At 42.5% G+C, this 19,953-nt stretch overlaps 2 protein-coding genes across 9 annotated transcripts in view; one reads left to right on the top strand and one right to left on the bottom strand.

Annotated features, from left to right (window-relative positions):
• Positions 1-590: 590 nt before the first annotated feature.
• Positions 591-19,298, bottom strand: GSKIP (GSK3B interacting protein). 4 transcript variants are annotated; one of them, XM_081048574.1, is made up of 4 exons: positions 18,325-18,368; positions 17,131-17,260; positions 4,764-5,022; positions 591-1,856 (listed from the first exon to the last, which is right to left on the bottom strand). In XM_081048574.1, the coding sequence occupies exons 3-4, from the start codon at positions 5,019-5,021 to the stop codon at positions 1,695-1,697; spliced, it is 420 nt and encodes a 139-aa protein (XP_080904700.1). In that variant the 5' UTR covers position 5,022; positions 17,131-17,260; positions 18,325-18,368; the 3' UTR covers positions 591-1,694. The 4 variants fall into 4 exon arrangements, with proteins under 4 accessions (XP_080904700.1, XP_080904697.1, XP_080904699.1 ...); XM_081048571.1 differs by having other exon boundaries at positions 17,148-17,260; XM_081048573.1 differs by lacking the exons at positions 17,131-17,260; positions 18,325-18,368 and adding an exon at positions 19,276-19,298.
• ATG2B (autophagy related 2B) overlaps positions 18,584-19,953 on the top strand; it is a 64,767-nt gene continuing 63,397 nt past the window's right edge. For 4 of the 5 annotated variants that reach the window (XM_081048569.1, XM_081048566.1, XM_081048568.1 and 1 more), the window contains exon 1: positions 18,802-19,108. In XM_081048569.1, the coding sequence (XP_080904695.1) occupies positions 18,947-19,108 (162 nt within the window). In that variant the 5' untranslated portion in view covers positions 18,802-18,946. Of the gene's footprint in view, positions 19,109-19,953 lie in introns of all 5 variants that reach the window. The other variant, XM_081048570.1, reaches the window with a different exon arrangement.

Below are 19,953 nucleotides of genomic sequence, written 5' to 3'. Positions count from 1 at the left end.
GTCTTTTTCCTCTATTTCTCTTTCATACTAATAAAAAGAGCAATTCACTTCACATTAAGATGTAACAATACTGAATTCAAAAATAGAAACGGGAGCTCTTAGAATCAATCATTTATCACAAAATGAATAATTTCAATTTTTAAACATACATTCAATCACTTTTCTTCACACTTAATTCAAAAGGAGTAAATAGAATTTTATTCAAACCTTACAAATACGCTTTACAGTTAGCCTGAGATTAAGCATGAGAAAGTTCAACCTGAACTCAGACTTCCCTGCCCTAACGGTTAAGCATCTGGAAACAAAGCTGAGGATGAATGTGCACTTACCCAATATCGCGAAAGCATTTCGATGATGTTTGACAATGAAGTGACCCAAACTGAATTTTAATCTGCTCTGGTCTACATGATCTTCAGAGCCTAAAAGTACCTATTATTTAATGATAAAAAAAGCCTCCAATGACAGATTTATCAAGGTGGGTTCCAGATGCAGAATTTTAGTTCAACATTCCTATGGCTGCTGCTTTAGACTATTATTTAAAAAAACCCACAACCTCCCCAAGCATTATTCAACACGTACTTGAAAACATGTAGCAGCATAATATAGTTTATTAAGTTTATAAATATTAGTACCTGTAATAAAATATAAAATGCAGATTCTCCCTTTTTCAAATATTAAGTCTCTGAATGCTTCATTCATCCTTTGGTTTCAAACCCATACAGTGCACTCATATTACATTGTAGATTTAGCATTGAGATGGAACACTGTACATCTGTTAGGGGAAGAGGGGAGCTGTGGGAGTACGAAAGCACTACACTGTAGAAAGTAAACGCTGAAGCAAAAATACTTTCCGAATATATACTGTACATCGTGTAAACAAACATTCATAATAAGAATCAACACAGGCCAAAATATTGTTTTTTAGGAAATCAGAGTCTTCTTTCATTTAAATCCCACACACTGAAGATGCTTTTTGTTAAGAAAAAGAATGGAGCCTGTTCCTGTATTTGCTTATGTGCTTAAATACCTCGGAAACAAGTAATTATTACATTCATTTGCTAACGGTTTATCCTCTCAGTTGGCTGGCTGTTGCAAACAAGTAATACCTGCAGAACTATTTCAGTCCCTGTTTTTCATTTAATACTAGCTAAGCAATATATAATTAATTCATCTTTATCAGTCCATATTAATAATATAAATAGATTAACTGAAATAGTGAATTTCAAAATTTGTGCCAGGGAGACTAGTCGCTAATTATTTGTTTCCAGTAAGGCTAGTACCAAAACGTTTACTGCAAAGTCAGTCCAAGCTGAACCAAAGTTTGCAGTTAGGTGATTTTAACTCCTAATTACTGTGCAAATCCTGAATTTTCTATGTAATAGAGAGTGCTGGCAGCATCAAAGCCCTGTAATGACACAAGGAAATACCGATTTGGTTTTGAAATGCAAAGATACTATATGAAGAAATCTAAATGTCCTAAGATGGTATCCCAGCAATGGCTTCAGGATTTTCTTCATGAATCAGAAACTAAGAAAGACAATTCATTGTTCTGAGTCAAAAGCCTAAATTTGAAGCAAGAAATGATAAAGACATAAAACCAAATATGCATTTTCTACTATGACCATACGCAAGAATTTCTAGCTTTATGTCAACATTCTGTACCAGCAGCCGCCCCCTCTAAGGAAAAAGCTTAGTCATGACTGTCCATCCCTTTTCAAAGCTTCCAATCTTTGAAGGAGTGCGTTTCCAAAGGCTTCCCGGTAGGCAGGGCTGACAGTATCCAACAGGGAGTAGACTGTTTCATGGTAGGGAGTCTGTAAATGATCATCCACCTGGTCAAAAGCATAACCTACCACCTGCAAGAGAAATTCCACAGTGAATTCAATAATTAGATTTCACCTTGGTGTAGAAAGCAAAAACCAATTATTTATATAGGTCATTCTTTAATGGAACTGTTTTTCAATCAATAGCTAGAATATTCATATTTTTAATATCATTAATACTTCAGCAATTTATAACATATGGGAATAACACCTGCAAAATGCTGCCTTTATAATTTTTTTCTCAAAATTTAAATGGTTTGATTTACCTCTCCTAGTCCTAAAAGGAATGTAAGATAGTGAAAGAATTTAAAAAACTACACAAAAACAGTGTTTCCTTTTCATCGTCTAAAACATGCTTCAATTTAATTCCACATACACTGAGCGTCTACTATATAAAGGCACTTTAACAGATAATGTATTATTAGTCCGTATTTTTATCACTATGTACTTGATTTGGACTGTTTTTATAAAGAATTCTAGAAATTGTTTATAGCTTTAATCCTGCTTTATAATTAGTTATCTGAAAGGCCACTTTCATATGACTAATACAATACTTATCTAACAGAGCGGTGAGATAACAGGGAACGTTATTCTGTGTGTTTTTTTGTTTTTTTAAACGCAACTAAACCTTTTCTGTCTGCCAAGATTATGAGACATGGTTCACCAGTACAGAGTAGGGCAAAATTGATTTAGTTTTTGTTGACTTGACTAAAGCTTGTGAATTCCCCATATAAACACAACATTTTTATGACATCTATTCAAGTCACAGAAAATGCAAGTTAGAAATGGAAGTGTTGTTGTTACTGCTTTAATGAAAAGCAGAGGCAGACACGGAAGGCTGATGAGTCACACCTCTTCAGAACCACGCGGCATCGCAGCACTTTCTACAATGTACAGTTGTCCTCCTTATCAGCAGGGGACATGTTCCGAGACCCTCAGTGGTTGCCTGAAACCAAGGAGAGTACCGAACCCTGTATATACTGTTTTTTCCTATATATACATACCTCTGAGAAAGTTTAATTTATAAATTACTAAGAGGTTAACGATCACCAATAACAGGATAGAACACTGATAACAATACCCTGTAATAACAGTTATGTGAATGTGGTCTCTCTGATAACCAAGAGGGAACTGACTAACGGGTGAGTAGTGTACAGCAGGGATCCAAAGGGGTGATTCATGTTCTGGGCAGCACGGAGCAAGACAGCCTAAGATTTCATCAACGCTACTCAGGAAGGCATGCATTTGGAAACATACAAATGGTTTATTTCTGGAATTTTCCACTTAACATTTTCAGACCATGGTTGGCTCCAGGTAACTGAAACTGTGGAAAGCGAAACTGGACAAGCAGGACGACTGTATTACAGTTCTGCTCGCCCCTCTCTTATTCCTGTGAGACTGTCGCCTTCCTAGTGGACAGGGATCATGTCTTATTCATGGTTTCAATTCCACTTCCTGACAGGATAGTTGCTCAGTGAATGTTAATAAATATCAAGGCTGGAAAAACAAACCTTTTACTACCTACATGCCAGGTTTTATAACTGACCTAGATCTTTTTGCTTACTTTATTCATATAATCACCCCCAACCCTTTTTAGTTTTTCGTTTTTCTTTTTTAATCTCCAGGTTATAGGTAAAGAACCAGGGACTCGATGGACTCACCCAAGATCACTCAAATTCACACGTAAGACTTGTGACTGATCAGAACCCTTCCGAACCTCATCACAGCCACCTTAGAATTAACAGATAATGTATTATTGGAATTAATCGATGTAAGATAGAATTAATTTACCTGGGGTCTTTTGTACTTTTACTTTGCCTATTTAAGATCCACTCTAATGACTAAAAGCTTCAAATACAGATTCTGGGGTTTGGGAAGGCGTACACAAAAATTAGTCAAGTCAGTCTTACTCTCAAAGCTAAAGCAGCCATCTCCATGGCCGCCGTGAGGAAACTGAGAGCATGAAGACGCAGCCTTACATTTGCTTCTGTGTAAGTAATCCTCTGACAAGGCACACACGAAACACGTGAGTCATACTCGTCCTAAGGAAACTGAACGTAGCGAAATGGAGATGTTCATGTGGTCGTTGAACGTAACATTTATTATATGACATTCGCACTTCCTTAGGCCTTGCCTTCTGCCTTATCATATGATACCGTGCCACTTTTGAGGGAACTGCTCTCAACATATAGAGAAACAGAAATGTCAGAGGTCTTTGACCAAGATTGAATATTAATTAATTATTAAAGTTAAAACTAAAATTTGGAGTTTCTAATGACTACTCCTTTGTTCAGCAGGCCAAAATTTTTATAATAGTAAGTTTTTTTTTGCTTTGTTTTTTTTTAATGAAAAGTTGATCTCGGCTGATGCTTTCTACTATTCTTAACTCAGGATTCCGGTTTCAAGGATGGAAGGAAGTCACTATGCCTAGAAAAGCTCGCATGTAGTAAAGAGCCAACAGGACAGTCTTGGAAATTTGGAGGCACAATTGTCTGCTGTGACTTCATTCTGATCTATCAGCTAGAGAACAGTGGAGTCAAGCATGTTGTTTTATAGAAGAGATATTTATTGTAAGAGGCGGAAAAAGATCCTCTCACTACAACGATTGCAAAACCCAGCCAACGTAGACAATGCATAATTTTGGTGGACATATTTAGCTATAGATAAGAAATAAATTAATTTTGGGGGCAATGATTAGGACAAAGTAACACTCTGCAAATCAAATGTTTTTCTCTTTTTTTTAAAAAATCCCATTTCCCCATGTTGACTGAAAGACTTTAGGTTTATTAAAAATTCCTAGAAAAAACGTTTTCCTTAAAAATATCTTGGAAGCTACTGAGTGCTGAGTTCTCATTTACCACTCTTTCCTACGCCCCAGCCTCTTTCTGATAAGTGGTGACGATATGAATACATTTCTTTCAGGACAGCAGAGGGACTTACCCTGAGCCCTGCTTCAGTGAGCTCCAGGCAGTATCTGTTCCTCTCTCTGGTCTCCACGTTGATGTAGGCCACGTCGTCCGCACAGCGCAGGGTTTTTGAGACAAACATGATGTTCACAGCAAAGAGAACATCATTTACAACTGCTTCCGCTTCTAGCTTCATGTCTTTCATGTCAGTTCCTTCAAAACCATTGAGCTCGGCATCTTCTTCAAATCCTGACATACCGCTTAGCTCCATGGGATTGCAGTCCGTTTCCATTCTGCAAAAAAGGAGACAGAAAACTTGCTCACAGACATTCCCAGTGTCAGTGTTTCATTAAAAGCAGCTACCTCTGGCATCTTCTACTTTGTAAGAAACATTAGCTAGCAGACACTTTTAGGGAAAATATTGTCTAAAACCATTTCCAGTACTTTGTTGTTTTTTTTTAAAAGATTTTATTAGGGAAGAGGAACAGGACTTTATTGAGGAACAGTGTGTATTTTTCTAGGATATTTTCCAAGATGTTGTCCTTTCAAATCTTAGTTGTGGAGGGCACCATTCAGCTTGAAGTTGTTCTCCTTTCAGTCTTAGTTGTGGAGGGCGCAGCTCAGCTCCAGGTCCAGTTGCCGTTTCTAGTTGCCATTTCTAGTTGCAGGGGGCGCAGCCCACCATCCCTTGTGGGAGTCGAACCAGCAACCTTGTGGTTGAGAGGACACGCTCCAACCAACTGAGCCACCAACCAATTGAGCCACCCGGGAGCTCGGCTGCAGCTCAACTCAAGGTGCCGTGTTCAATCATTAGTTGCAGGGGGCGCAGCCCACCATCCCTTGTGGGAAATCGAACCTGGCAACCTGGTGGTTGAGAGCCCACTGGCCCATGTGGGAATTGAACTGGCAGCCTTCCGAGTTAGGAGCACGGAGCTCCAACAGCCTGAGCCACCGGGCCGGCCCACATTTCCAGAAGTTTTTCACAGCAAAATTATAGATATTTATAGATTTAAAAAAAAAAAAAAGATCTCTGTTCTCCACTTCTCCCCAAAAGGTTAATTCCCATGCTGATAAGAATTGAGAATGTTAGTTTTTAGCTATTTCAAACAATGCCTCAGTAAAAATCTTAGTACATCCTACTTTTTAAATATAAAATTATTTTTCTAGGATAGATATTTAGAACTGGAATTGCTGAGTCAAAATACATGCTCATCTGAACTTTCAATAGATACCACAGATTCACCCTTCAAAACAGCCTGTAGGATTTAAACTCCCCCAATAGAATATGAGGGACTGTGCTCTTTCCCACCACACTCTCCAATACTTTTTAATATTTGCCAATTTGAGAGGCAAAGAATGATGTCCTCAGCCACTTAGAGGACATCATTAGAGAAACCGAATCAGAAATCTCTGGGAGATTTTTGAGAGCTTCTGGGTGATTCTACTATACAGTCACTCTAAATTACCAGCAAAAATCATCAGGAGCTAGAGTTCCCACAGCTGCATGTCACTTGCACATTACGAAAGTCAAAACTGTTTGCTAAAAGCAATTTATGATAAACTATGTAAAGCTATTTTAAAAAATTACATAGCAAACGTACAAATGTATTCTTCCAGTCCTTGTTCAACTAATGATGTTTTAAAGATCATTTATCTAGCTTCCCACAGCACTTTACAGAATTAGTTACTCCTAACAAGTTAATTTACCAATTATTGCTGGTGCAATTTGTTAGATAACTGAAATCTAACATCGATTTACTACATACGAATGTGAAAATATTTGATTTTCTAAAAATTTCTACCTTACTCTAAAAATAATCATACTCCTGTATACTTGGTTTTATGTATAAAAAACGAACCCATTTTTATTTTTTATGAAGTCAGTCTGAAGACTTTGAAATGTGACTGTTCACTATAAATCTCTTAATATCATGGATACCAAACATCTTTTTTTGACTTAAGTGATCAAGTACCTCAATTAGGGGTGTCACAAGTAATAATCATTAATCTGAGGCCCACTGGAAAAAAAAATCATTACATGAAAAAGATGTTTATATGAGGCAGACTGACAATACATACAGTTTTTAAAGCAAGAGTCTAATTCATTGCAATTAGGACCTTAATGATGGAGAAAGATGAAGAACCCAATACTAGAATGGAGAAATCCTCCCAGGTCAGAAAAGTCGGTCATCAAGCTGCTGTGTAATATTCAGCACCAAAGGGCAAAAATGAGAAAGACCCCTTTTCTAAGACTGAACATCTAGAAGATGTTTTCTAAAATATCTCTGAATGACATATAAAATAGCAGACATTAAGAACCTTTGATAATGATACATATAAATAAAAAATGATAGACTTTACTATTGAAGCACTACACAAGTTGATAACATTTTAAGCTCTTATTGTTGTAAAGCACTATAACAATTTCTCTTCTGTTGGCTGTCTCAGGGTCTTATTTATCAATATCCTTTCCTAATAGCACCCAGGTTTTCCAAGGGGAGTCGTAACGCCCCCTTCTCCTAATGAGTAAAGTAAGCAAGCAATCTGGGTGAGACTGACCCTGACCTCAGTTACAGACTGTCCTGAGCTGACCAACTTCTTCCCAGTCACTTTTACCAGAAGAGTACAGAGCCCCAGGTGTCCCCAGCCAACATCCTGAGATGGGGGACTAGCGCAAGGATGATGCTGACAATGGGAAAAGTACAGAACCAAGCAAGTCCCTGAGAAATGGAGCCAGAGACCTGATGGCTGCCCCTGCTTTGCACTTTTCAGTTATTGGAGCCAATATAGTCCCATTATTTTACTGGCAACTGAAAGCATCCTAACTGATTTAGGAGACTACCAGAAACGAAAAAGCAAAGATTTAGCTCTTTAACAGCTTTAGAGAAGAGGTTGGAAATACAGAACCCTGATACTTTTGTGCCTGTCCTATAGAAAGTGCTCATAAAGGTTTTGTAGAATTTGAACATCAATATGTGTTTATTAGTTTCGTATTGTAGCTGTAACAAATTATAACAAACTTAGTGGCTTAATACAACACAAATTTATTTTCTTACAATTCTGGAGGTGAGAAATCCAAAATCAGGTGTCAGCAGGGCTGAGTTCCTTCTGGGGCTTCAGGGGAGAATTTGTTTCCTTGCCTTTTCTAGCTTCTAGAGGCGACCCGCATTCCTTGGCTTATGGTCCATTCCTCCACCTTCAAAGCACATCACTCCAACCTCTGGTTCTGCGCTCACATCTCCTCTTTCTGACTCTGGACACCTGTACTTCTTTTATGAGGACACTTGTGATTACATTGGGCCTTCCCAGACAATCCCTACTCCTTTCAAGGTCCTTAACTTAATCAGACCTGCGAAATTCCTTTTATCGTATAAGGTAACGTGGTCAGTTTCTGGGGATTAGAACATGGACAGCTTTGGGGAGAGGGCATTGTAGGTTTCATGCTTTGTACCCTGTAACTCGAGCACTATCATCATAGCACAATGTACTGGGGATGGGTATTTCAATTAAAGGCACCATTTCGAATTATCCTAAATGAAGAGCTTGGTCCAACGACAAGATTCTGATTGGGAACTGGCCTGTCTGAGTAGGTCCTCTCTTGAGGAGTTTGGACACAGAACCAAAAAAACATGGTTATGACGGGGTACAGAGGCAAAGCAGAGACCAACTGGGGGAGCCTCACCCATAGGGCACTTGGTTTCTCCTTTTTTGATTATGCATCTCAATTAACTAAAAATATTTTGAGCAGATACCTCATTATATGTACGTTTATATAGATTCTACTACAATTAAACTGTGAAAACATACATAGAAAATTAAACAGAAGGTAAAATATGAAATGCTAACCGACTTTCTTCTGACTGCTCGGCGGATTATATTGTGGACCTCACTGTGGAGGCCCGCCCTGAGGATGAGGAAATACATGCCCGCTGCAGTGAAAGGAGCACGACCAGAATTACTAGCAACACATAACAGCTGCTGTCCGGTTATCAGAATGTCTGACTCATCAATACGAATTCTGAAAATATGCGTGGTTTCCCTTCTGTAGGCAAACAACTTAGAAGAAATTCTAGACCAACAGAACTTTCTGTGATGATACAAATGTTCTTTAACTGTGCTGTCCAATAGAGTAGCTTCTAGGCACATATGGCTACTAAGCAATTGAAGTTTGGATAGAGTGACTGAGGAACTGAATTTCACATTTAATTTTCATTCATTTACATTTAAATACCTAGTGGCTACTATAATAGACAGCGTATGTCTAGACCTTTGCGAATATTTGTGGATAATAATGAACTGAGTTTATATTATGGTTGAAAAAATAGACGTGAAGGTAACTGAATTAAATTTACGTATATAGGACTAGGAAAGTTTGGAACTATGTGTTAGAAAATCTATTTTGAATCTTAGCTACTCCATGGAGGGGAATTAATCATCATTATTTCAAATGGCAAAAACTAATGAATTACTATTCTTATATTTAGCAACCTTGTCTATTTAGAGTCTAAGTTTATTAATCAAATATCATAATCCACTGTGTATCTACATATCCAGCATTTTTGTAAGCATTACAATACTAATTGAAAATGTTGACTGGTCGCATAGAGCCTAATTTGGGAGATACGACAAGTACATGAAAGAGGTAATAAGTATTAACTCCATGCACACACATCATAATTATAACTTACAAAATGTATTCAATTGTGAAGGGCACATAATCAGAGAAAACAACGATATATCGTGGTCCTACTACAAACTTACCACTACACTTCTATGAACTTAGGCTGGCTACGTAACCTCATTGGACTCATGTTTTTCTCATCTATAAAACAGGGAATGGATGGGAAATCCGTTACTGTTCTTGAGAGCTCTGACACTCCAAGATCTATGATATAATGGTTGGTTATAACGAGGCTTGGCTCATGGAACAGATCTCAAAATTGGTCTTGAATGAACACAAATGAGGCGTTATAGATAAGCTAAAGGACTTGAGAGTTGTGACAGCTTCTTTACAGGAGATAAAGCATAAGCACCAGTCCATACAGGGTGTGGGAAGAATAGAAAGACTAGCCTAGCTAGTCTAATATATGGTAATTGTTAAGGCAGTAATGGGTAGAGCTACCCCAATTTGACAGGGTGCTGATACCTACACAGGGGAATTTTAATTGATAAAATAAGCTGTTTTAAGCTTTCAAGAATGGGAATAGCAATGTCTTTATATTTATAGTGGGTTTCTTGTAGGCAGGATATTATTTGGTTCTGCTTTTTTATCCAATCTGATGATCTTTACCTTTTTTTTAAAAAAGATTTTATTGGGGAAGGGGAACAGGACTTTATTGGGGAACAGTGTGTACCTCCAGGACTTTTTTCCAAGTCAAGTTGTTGTCCTTTCAATCTTAGCTGTGGAGGGCGCAGCTCAGCTCCAGATCCTGTTGCCATTGCTAGCTGCAGGGAGGCGGAGTCCACCATCCCTTGCGGGAGTCGAACTGGCAACCTTGTGGTTGAGAGCCCACTGACCCATGTGGGAATCGAACCAGAAGCCTTCCGAGTTAGGAGCATGGAGCTCTAACCGCCTGAGCCACCAGGCTGGCCATGATCTTTACCTTTTAATTGGGATGTTTAGACTATTTACATTTAACATGATTACTGTGATCGATTAATACGGTTACTATCTACCTTGATATTTGTTTTCTATTTGTCCCATCTGAACTTTATTCCCTTTTCCTTGTTTTTCTGCTTACTTTCGGACTAACCACTTTTTAGGATTCTAGTTTACATTCTTTGGTGCCTTATTAACTATAACCCTTTGTTGTGTTTATGGCGGTTGCTTTAGAGTTTATAGTATACACCTTTAATTTATTACTCTACCTCAAGTGACATAGCACTTACCATATACTCGAAGAAACTACCATGTTTCTCCGAAAATAAGACCTAGCCAGACCATCAGCTCTAATGTGTCTTTTGGAGCAAAAATTAATATAAGACCTGGTTGGTCTTATTTTAATATAAGACCCGGTGTAATATATAACATAACATAATATAATATGGGGTCTTATATTAAATTTTGCTCCAAAAGACGCATTAGAGTTGATGGTCCAGCTAGGTCTTATTTTTGGGGAAACACAGTAGCAAGAGCATGCTATAAATAGTCTGTGCTATTTTTGTCACACATTTTACTTCCACATGTTAGAAACTTCATAATACAGGTTATTTTTCTTCATACAGTCAATCATTTTTCAGAGATTTAGATAATAAGAAAAAAAGTATTTTATATTTAGCCATATTGTTACAATTAGGTTGGTGCAAAAGTAATTGCAGTTTTTGCAATTGTTTTTAACCTTGGAAACTGCAATTACTTTTGCACCAACCTAATATTTCTGGTGCCCCTCATTCCTTTGTGTACTTTCCAGTACTTTCTACATCTGCATCTATGATCTGAATCATTTTCCTTCTGCCTGATGGATTTAAGTTTCCTGTAGTACAGGTTTGATGTTGTTAAATTCCATCAGTTTTTCTATATGTGAATGAGTCTTCCTTTCACCTTCATTACTGAAAAGGTAGTTTTGCTGGGTATAGACTCCTAGGTTGATAGGTATTTCTTTCCCTTTCAAGATTTTAAAGATGTTTCTCTATTTCATCTTGATTGCATTGTTTCCCATGAGATATCTGATGTCAATGTTATCTTTGTTTCTCTTGGTATAGTTTTCTTCATGTTTCTTTTGCTTGGGGTTCACTGAACCATTTGCACCTGTGGATTTATAGTTTTCAACACATTTTGAAAAATTTTGGACATTACTTCTTCAGACATTTATCTGTCCTTCCTCTCTTTGGGGACTCCAGTTGCATGAAGTAGTCCAAGGGAAGTTGTCCCATCCATCATAGCTTTGTTCATTTTTTCAGTCTCTTTTCCCTTTGTGTTTCACTTTGAATAGTTTCTATTTCTATGTCTTCAGGTTCATTAATCTTTTCTTCTGCAGTATCTAATCTCTTCTACTTGGGTCTTCCCCTCCCTGCTTTTTTCCACCTCCACCCCCCACTCTGGTTCAAGCCATTGTTTCTCAGCCTAGTTGTATAGGACACAGCTCCCTGGCCCAAGCTGGTATTATGAGCCTTGCGCTCTCCCTCCCTGGCTGAGACAGTTGATGGCTGGCCAGCCACTCACAGGAGCCCACTGCTGGCCACTCATGCTGCCACCGGCCGCTCATGGCAGCATACGCCAACCTCCGGCTTCTAACAGCAGCCCAGCTCCAGGGAGAGCTGTTGTTCACAACCTTAGCTGTAGAGGGCGCAGCTCACTGGCCCATGTGGGAAACAAACCAGCAACCTTGGGCATTAGGAGCACGGCGCTCCAACTGCCTGAGCCACTGGACAAGCAGCCCTCCTTTTTAAAAATAATATATTTTCCAGGTCTCTACTTAATCTCTAATTTTTTTAAACATATGAAATAGCTGTTATAAGTGTTTTACCGTACTGTCTACAAATTTTATCGTGTTATTTCTGGATTAGTTTTAATTGACAGATTTTCCTCCTCATTATGGGCTTTGTATGTCTGGTAATTTTTGATCGGATGCCAGACAGTGTGAATTTTACCTTGCATGGGGCTGGATATTTTAATATTCCTATAAATATTACTGAGCACTGTCCTGGGATGTAGTTATCTGGAAAAAGCTCGATCCTTTTGAGTCTTGCTTTTAGGTTTTTAAATGCAGTATCAAAGCTGCATTTAGTCTCTGGTTAATTTTGTTCCACCATAGAGGCAAACCTTTCTGAGTACTCTACTTGATGCCCTAAGAATTACGAGGTTTTCCATTATGGGAGATAGAAACAGAAACTATCCCTGGTCTTGTTGGAGCTCTGAAAACTCCTCTACTTCTTTTAGGTAGTTCTTTCCTCAGCCTTGGGAATTTTCCTCATCCCTATGTGCTGACCAATACTGAGTCGCAGGCTAGAGGGCTACCCTCTATCTCGCCACAGCTCTCACTCTCTGTGAAGCTCTCTACTTTCCAGTACTTTCTTCTCCTAGCTGCCTATCGACTCCTAGACCTATATTCTCAATTCGAGGAGACTGTCAGGCTATACCGGTTTCTCCTCTCAGGGCCAAGCCTGGAAATGATCTCCAAACAATAAACTGGAGTAAGAGTTTCACTTCATTTGTATCTTGCTTCTCAGGGATCACTGTCCTTCATTGCCTGATGCCCAAAGTCTTAAAAACAATTTTAGGTATTTTTGCCCCCTGTTTTTTATTGTCTCAGGTAAGAGTCAATCTGGTCTCTGTTACTCTGTCTTAGCCAGAGTGGAAACCCCATTAACATTAATTTTGAGCTAATTTTGCCATCTTACTACATCAGTTTTTCTTTCACTGATTTTAGTCTCTCCTACACTACTTTGAATCAACTTTACTATCTTGTGGGTTCCTTCATTAATGAGTTAAATACAGTTCTGACACGTGCTTATTATGCATAAGACCCATGTTTTTAATTTTAAAAAAATGTAGTTTGACACTACTTTCAGACTTTTAATCCTTCAAAATTCAGATAATATACATCGATTTCAGGATTCTGTACCTGATTTCAAGACAAGATAAGCACTACCTTCCTTAGTAGAATCTCTGCTCTGATACTGCTGTACTTATAATACTTCATTGCAAATGGGGGCCTGCAATATCTATGTCACCAGGACAGTGTTTGGCACAAAGCAGGCGTTCACTGAATGTAAGAAAACATTTTGACTCTCTGCTTCTCAAGATGTGGCACTCAACTTGGTGACAAGGGGCATACAAAGCCACAGGATAAACAGGGTAGACATTCCTAGAAAATACACATCACTGTTATAGTAACAATATTATGGAGTACGATATAAAATCGCCTAGAATTGTATAGGAAATGGAAGTCTCAAACCATGTCCTCTTTAGGTTATGCCTCCACACCCCAGGGTTTCTTTGCCTCTGACAGGAATATCTGAGTAAGGAATATTTGAGTGAAAAGTAAGGAAAAGGAATAGTGTTTTAATAGAAGGAATTAACTCAAAGAGCTGAAAATTCCAGGCACTGGGTCTGGGGGTACAAGATTAACAGGCATAGATGGGAGCTGGTAGAAGGGTAGGAGGTTAGTACCGAGTAAGACTTTTTCTGAGTCTTTATAGCTCTTCCCACTTCAGTTATGATATTGTCCTTTGTTAAAAGTGAAGGTAATTATTGATAGCTCTTACTCCATCTGTTCGTATGATTTCTGGGCTGTGTTAGTGTTTTTTGGAGCACTCATGAAACTGGTTATCAGGATAGTGATTTCTAAGTCCTTTATTCTCTACTTCTTAATTTTTTTATATTCTAATATTTTTATGGCAAAAAATGTGTTATGTTTGCAACAAGACAAAAAAAAACTTTAAAAATGTGATATATTAGAAAGTAGAAGGTGTAGAAAGCAGAAACATTTTTCTTCTTAGGGAAGCCAGGCTATTAAGATAGTTAAAATAACTAGTACCTTCAGTTTTAAATAAAATGAGAGGTTTGAATTTATCTGCATTTTAAACAAAGGTTTTGAAATTAAAGATGAAGAAAGTTGATTAATTATAAATCGCAACATTTAGAATTTAGGCAATGCTAAAGTTAGTTTCACCTTTATTTTCTGTAACACAATACTTCAGATGTTTTCAACAGCTCTGAGACTTATGTTTATTTTGAAAAAAATTTAAATCAGAACCATTTGTAATATTACAAATATAAAGTATTTGTAATTTAATAAAAAAGCCCATTTTTCCATTTGTATATTGATTTATAAAACTACCCTGTACCTCACTTTCAACAATGACAGAGACACAAACACACAACCTAGCAGTAACAAATCTAGCCAACAGAACTGTATTGTACTTTTGTTGATTAAGGGGGGAGCTGAGGGTGATAGTGTTAATTTGGGAAGCCTTTTAACTGCAAATAAGCAGCAATAGTATAACCCTGTAAACAACTTTTCCTTCAAAACCAGAAACTGTAAATGAGAGTCTAAGAAAAGACACTCAAAAATTGAATGCTTAAAAAAAATTCCAGGAATTAAGTTTTTGTTTCTATACAGTCCTCTAGGTTACATAGAGAATTTGGTACTATATTTAATTTAAAGTACATTCTAACCAACACAAGACAAATTAATATCTAAACAGATATAAACTAGAAAACTTCTTTGCTTGCTTTCTATTTAAACTCTAAATTGGCTTTCCAACAGGTTCTGAGCAATATTCTGTTGCCAGCATCTTTAAAAATTGTAATACCTTACAGTTGCTATTAGTTATTCTGCTAAATTGCATCATCCCGTATAAAGTTTCCAAAATGACTCCATATAACATCATGCATAATTAATTTAGGAACCAGCCTGACAAAAGAACAGACCTGAAAGATTACAAGAGCAGTGTACGGATTTCAAATTTTCACTCTGAAAGAAAGTTTGCTTTTCCAGCTGAATTACAACAACAGTCAGCTGAGGGCTAGAAGGCAATATCTTAATCATGGTTACTTTTATTGTATCATACATCAAGTCTGCAAAATCCTCTCAACATGAACAAGAAGCGGTCTGTATGTGCTTGTTAAGGGGCTCTTGAGCAAACTGATGGAGCCAGAACCTCAGTCCTGCTTCTTAGTTACTCTGCTGCAACTCGAGGCAAGATATTTTAATCTCCGTCACACGTTTCTCCTCTCTAAGATGAAGCCAACAATGGCATCTACCTTAAAAGGATACTGAGAGAACTAAATGAGTGAACATCTAGGAAGTGTTTCGCATGGCGCTGGGCACATGGTAAGCTCAAGAAATATTACCTGTCAATTATTACACACTAAAAATATTTAAAAATATCTTTAAAAAAGAAAGAGCTGACCTCGAAACTCCAGCCATTTGATTCTTTACATTATGTAGAATGGCTGTAGCTGCTGCCTTATGACTCCAAGAGGCACGCGATGAGGGAGCCCAAACATCATGTTCCTGTTACATCAGGTGCAAGTTTTTAAAAAAGGCCAATGACGTCCCATCGGCTTTTCTTCTATTTCACATGTTAACATGGATTATTCTGAAGAATGACCCATTCGGTATCTTTTTATAGAATTCTTAAAAAGTTGACAGTGGTCGGGGATTATCTCCATCTTCCTCAATTAATGCTCGTTGTTAACATTTTGTGATAGTACTTTGATAAAACACAAAAATAGCATTGCGATTTAGGCTGAGTTTGTACCCTATTTGAGCGAAAGGTATAACAACAGTTCCTACACCTTAACATTTATGCTGAATTTCTCTTAGAAAGCATAATGTACAAGGCAACACACCTAACTTTAAAGGGAGTACGTCTGTTATAAAATCTTCCAATTTTTATATTTTTCTTATATTTGAAATTTCAGGCATTCTATGAAAAGCCTGAATGTACTTGTAATTTTACATTCCAAAACAAAACATATGCACCCATTCTTCAAAAGTCCAGTTCAAACCTCCCAAACCTAGTCTAATTCTCTGCCAGCTGAGATCCCATCTTTGTTTATATTCTTGCTATGGCAAGTGTTATAATTACTATTCACAGACATGGCTTCCTATCTTCAAATAGTGGGGGTGCCAAAAAAATGTATACACATGACTTGTATTCATCTTTTGGTATTGGTATATATTGTCACAATTTTAATAGCTTTTTCCTTTCTTAAAATGTGTATAAATGTTTTTGGCACCCTCTATATCCAGAATCCAACTGCTTCTTACCATCAGCACTGCTACCACCCTAACTCAAGCCACTGTCTTCTTTTGCCTAGATTATTGCAATGTCCTTCTAACTGGTTTTCTTTTCTCCTTTGGTTCTCCCACCCCACACAAGTCTATTTCAACACAGCAGTTAGCACGATCCTGTAAAAACAGGCCAGATTATGTCACCTCTCCTCAAACTGCTTCACCCAGGGTAAAAGCCCAAGTCGTTATCATCGCCTACAATGCCCTAGGTGACCTGACCCGCACTCCACCTCACTCCCTCTGCTATTCCCTTCACTCCTTTCTGAAGGTCCTTGACCCCAGCAAGCACGCTTTTGCCATAGAGCCTCGCACTTGCCGTTCCTCCTGCTTGGAAAACAACTATTCCAGGTATTCACGTGCCTTGCTCCCCAGCGTTCTCCAAGTCTCTGCTAAAATGTCACCTTATTAAATAAGGGAGACCTTCGCGTGTTGCTTTACATAAAAGTGACAAATCTCTTTCCTCTCCAGTGCTTTATTTATTTTTCCTACGGCCCGTATCACCACATGGCATATGATGTACGTGATTACTGTTTGTTTCCCTTGCCGTCAACAGAAAGTAAACTTTGGGAGGGCAGGGCCTTAATTACTTCAGTGCTATCTATGTCCCCAGCACTTAGGACAGTCCCTGGCTCAGGGAGGCAAGCAATGAATACTTACTGATTAAAGGAACAGACCTTTCACTCCGGAACATAAGCTCCTGAAGGTTCTGCCTGATTCTTCTTTACCTGTGACGGAAACCTCACCAGTTGCAGAGACTTTCGTTTAACGGACCCTTAACAAATATTTGCTGAAAGAAGAGCCAGGAACTTGAAGTCACTGAGACCGCTTGGGACGGGCGTACAAAAGAGGGGCAGCACCGAGCCAAGCACCTACGCATGCAACTGTAGAGCACACCGGTTCTAACGCGAGGAGGTGGGTGGGCCGGGCGCCCACCGCTTTCCCCACCTGGCTTTCGCCACCTGCAGTCGCTGGGGCTGGGTTAGTGTTTGTACGGCCTTCGCGAGTCATCAGCCTGTGAACAGAATCTCCGTCAACAGGTCGTCTGAATCACTACCCTCCACTGAACTGTGTGAATCAAGACCCTGCCGAGGGAGGCTTGTCCCCGGGGCGCTCGCACCGCGTAACTTGCAAAACAAGGCCGGGAGGTTGGCGTTAACACGCGGACACGTGGCAAAGGTTGAGCGCGAGCGGTGGGGGCTCCGGGCGGCCGGATCCGGGCCACGCGCGCCCGCACCACGACCGGCACCGGGGCACGTGGCTCCCGGGCCAGCACACGCCTCGTGGTCGGCTCGCGTCCGCAGGGGCTGCCTCCCCACGGGCAGGGACGGCGCCCGGACCTCGCCCGGTTCGGAGCGGACGCGAGGCCGTAGCGTTCATTAGAGGCGGCAGTCGTGCCCGCAGACGCCGCGCACCCTGGGTCCCGGGCGCCGGTGCAGCACGGCAGGGGGAAGAAGGCGCTCGGGGGGCCGCCAGCCGCCCAACAGCAGCGAGGACGAAGCTTTGGAAACAATACCCGACGGAGGCGGGTGACGAGGAACTTGCGGACCGCAGGCACCGGTCACTGCTCGGGGGCGGCGGGAAGCGACCGAGCGGCTGCAGCCCCCCCGGGGAGCCGGCGGCGCTCCCAGCGCGGGGCTCCGGGTCTGGGTCTCAGGCGAGCGGGCGGCCCAGGCCGGACCCGCCCCGACCCCAACTCAGCCCCACCCCGGGCCGCCTCTGCCGCCGCTGCTCCCGGCCCGGCCCAGTGCGCCGGGTCCCGCGGGGAGGACCCCGCCCGCCCTCCCACCCTCCCGGAGGCCCCCGGCCGCCGCCAGTCCTCCTCCCGCGCACCGCCGGCCCGCGGACGCTCACCTGCGCGCTCCCGGCGTCCTCCTGCTCTTCCCTCCCGGGGCGTCGGGAACCGGCCTGCGGCGCCGCCTCCTCTCGTCCCCGCCCTCGCCCCGCCCCCTCGGAGCCGGAACTGCTTGCTTCCGGCCCTTGTCCCGCCTCCTGCAGCCCCTGTGTGGCGTCACTTCCGCCAGCGCAGGCCGCGCGCGCGGGGAGTCCGGGCTCGCGAACGCGCCGGAGCGTCCCCAGAGCCGGGAGCGCGCCTGCGGATGACAACAAATTCGTGTCGCGGCGGCGGTGGAGGTGTCTGCCTCAGCCGCTGCCCCAGGCCCGGTCGCCTCGCCGCGCGCTCTCGTACCCGCTCTCCGTGCGGACGAGGACCCCTCCGGAAGTCCCCGGGCCCGGGGCGCCCGCGCCTCCTCCGCCCCTTGTCCCCGCCAGGCCTAGGGCGAGCGGCGCGGCGCGGAGATGGGGTCGTCCTGAGGGACGCCCGGTGCCGAGAAGGCATGGAGGGGCCCCCCCGGGCTTAGGCCCCTCCGCGGCCCGGGCACGCCGGCCAGGGCCCTCGCCGCCGCCGCCGCCTGGAACCGGAGCGTGGGCCGCGAGGCCGGGGCCGCCGCCGCCCGCAGCCCCGCCGGCCGTCGTCATGCCGTGGCCGTTTTCAGAGTCCATCAAGAAGAGGGCCTGCCGGTACCTCCTGCAGAGGTACCTGGGCCACTTCCTGCAGGAGAAGCTGAGCCTGGAGCAGCTCAGCCTGGACCTGTTCCAGGGCACCGGCTCCCTCGCGCAGGTCCCCTTGGACAAGTGGGTAAGAGCTGCCGCGCGGCCGGGCGCCACGCGCTCCCCGGCTCCGGCCGAACCTGCGACGCGCGGCCCCTCCCGGGGGGTGGCGGGGCCCCGAGAAGTGGGCTCGAGCCGTGTTTAACGTGTTGGCGGCGAGTTGGCGCCCCCGAGTCACGTGTCCCGGAAACTCACCGGCCGCGGCGGGGTCGGCGCGGGGCGTGGGCGCGGCGCGCGGGTGTGTGCGGGGAGGGGCGGTCGCGGGTGCTGTGGCCGACGGCCGGGGTCGTGGGGCGACACGGCGACCCCGAGGCTGAGGAGGACCCCGGGGAGCGTCGGGACCCCCCGGTGCTCCTGGTCGCTGAGGGCTGCGCGCCGCGGGTGGCAGGGCCAGCCTGGGGCGGGTGGCGCGGCGCTGGCCGTGCTCTTTCCCTGTGCTGCTGGTTTCACGGACGGAGCGTGAGCGCAGGTGTAAAAGCACCGCGGCTGCAGTTGGCAGACGTGTAAAATCCCGTCTTCTCCGTGTCGTCGTCCAGCGGCTGTGGGCGGCCTCACCGCGGCTGCCAGGTGCTTCGGGCGTGGGGCTGCAGCGGCGCGTGTGCTCAGTGCACACAGTGTTTTACTAAAGCGTGGGAAGCCTGCACTCGGACGGGAGTGCAGTGGCTTTTCCCCTCCCCCGACCCTCCGTTTGTTGCACTCCAGTTTGCTGTCTACAGTTGGAATTGGTTGTGCCTTAAGGAGTCTCACTATTCCCAAAACAGTCCAACACACTTTCCACTTAGGAAATCATAAATATAGGTAAGCTTCTTAGGAGAGTTGTGTAAACAAAGGGAAACCTGTTTTCCTCCGAATTTAAGCTGTGTAAAAAGTGTG

The sequence above is a fragment of the Rhinolophus hipposideros genome (assembly GCF_964194185.1).
Source record: "Rhinolophus hipposideros genome assembly, chromosome: 5".
Classification (NCBI taxonomy): Eukaryota; Metazoa; Chordata; class Mammalia; order Chiroptera; family Rhinolophidae; genus Rhinolophus; species Rhinolophus hipposideros.
Note: the sequence above shows the minus strand (reverse complement) of the source record. Positions and strands in the feature narration are given on the sequence as shown.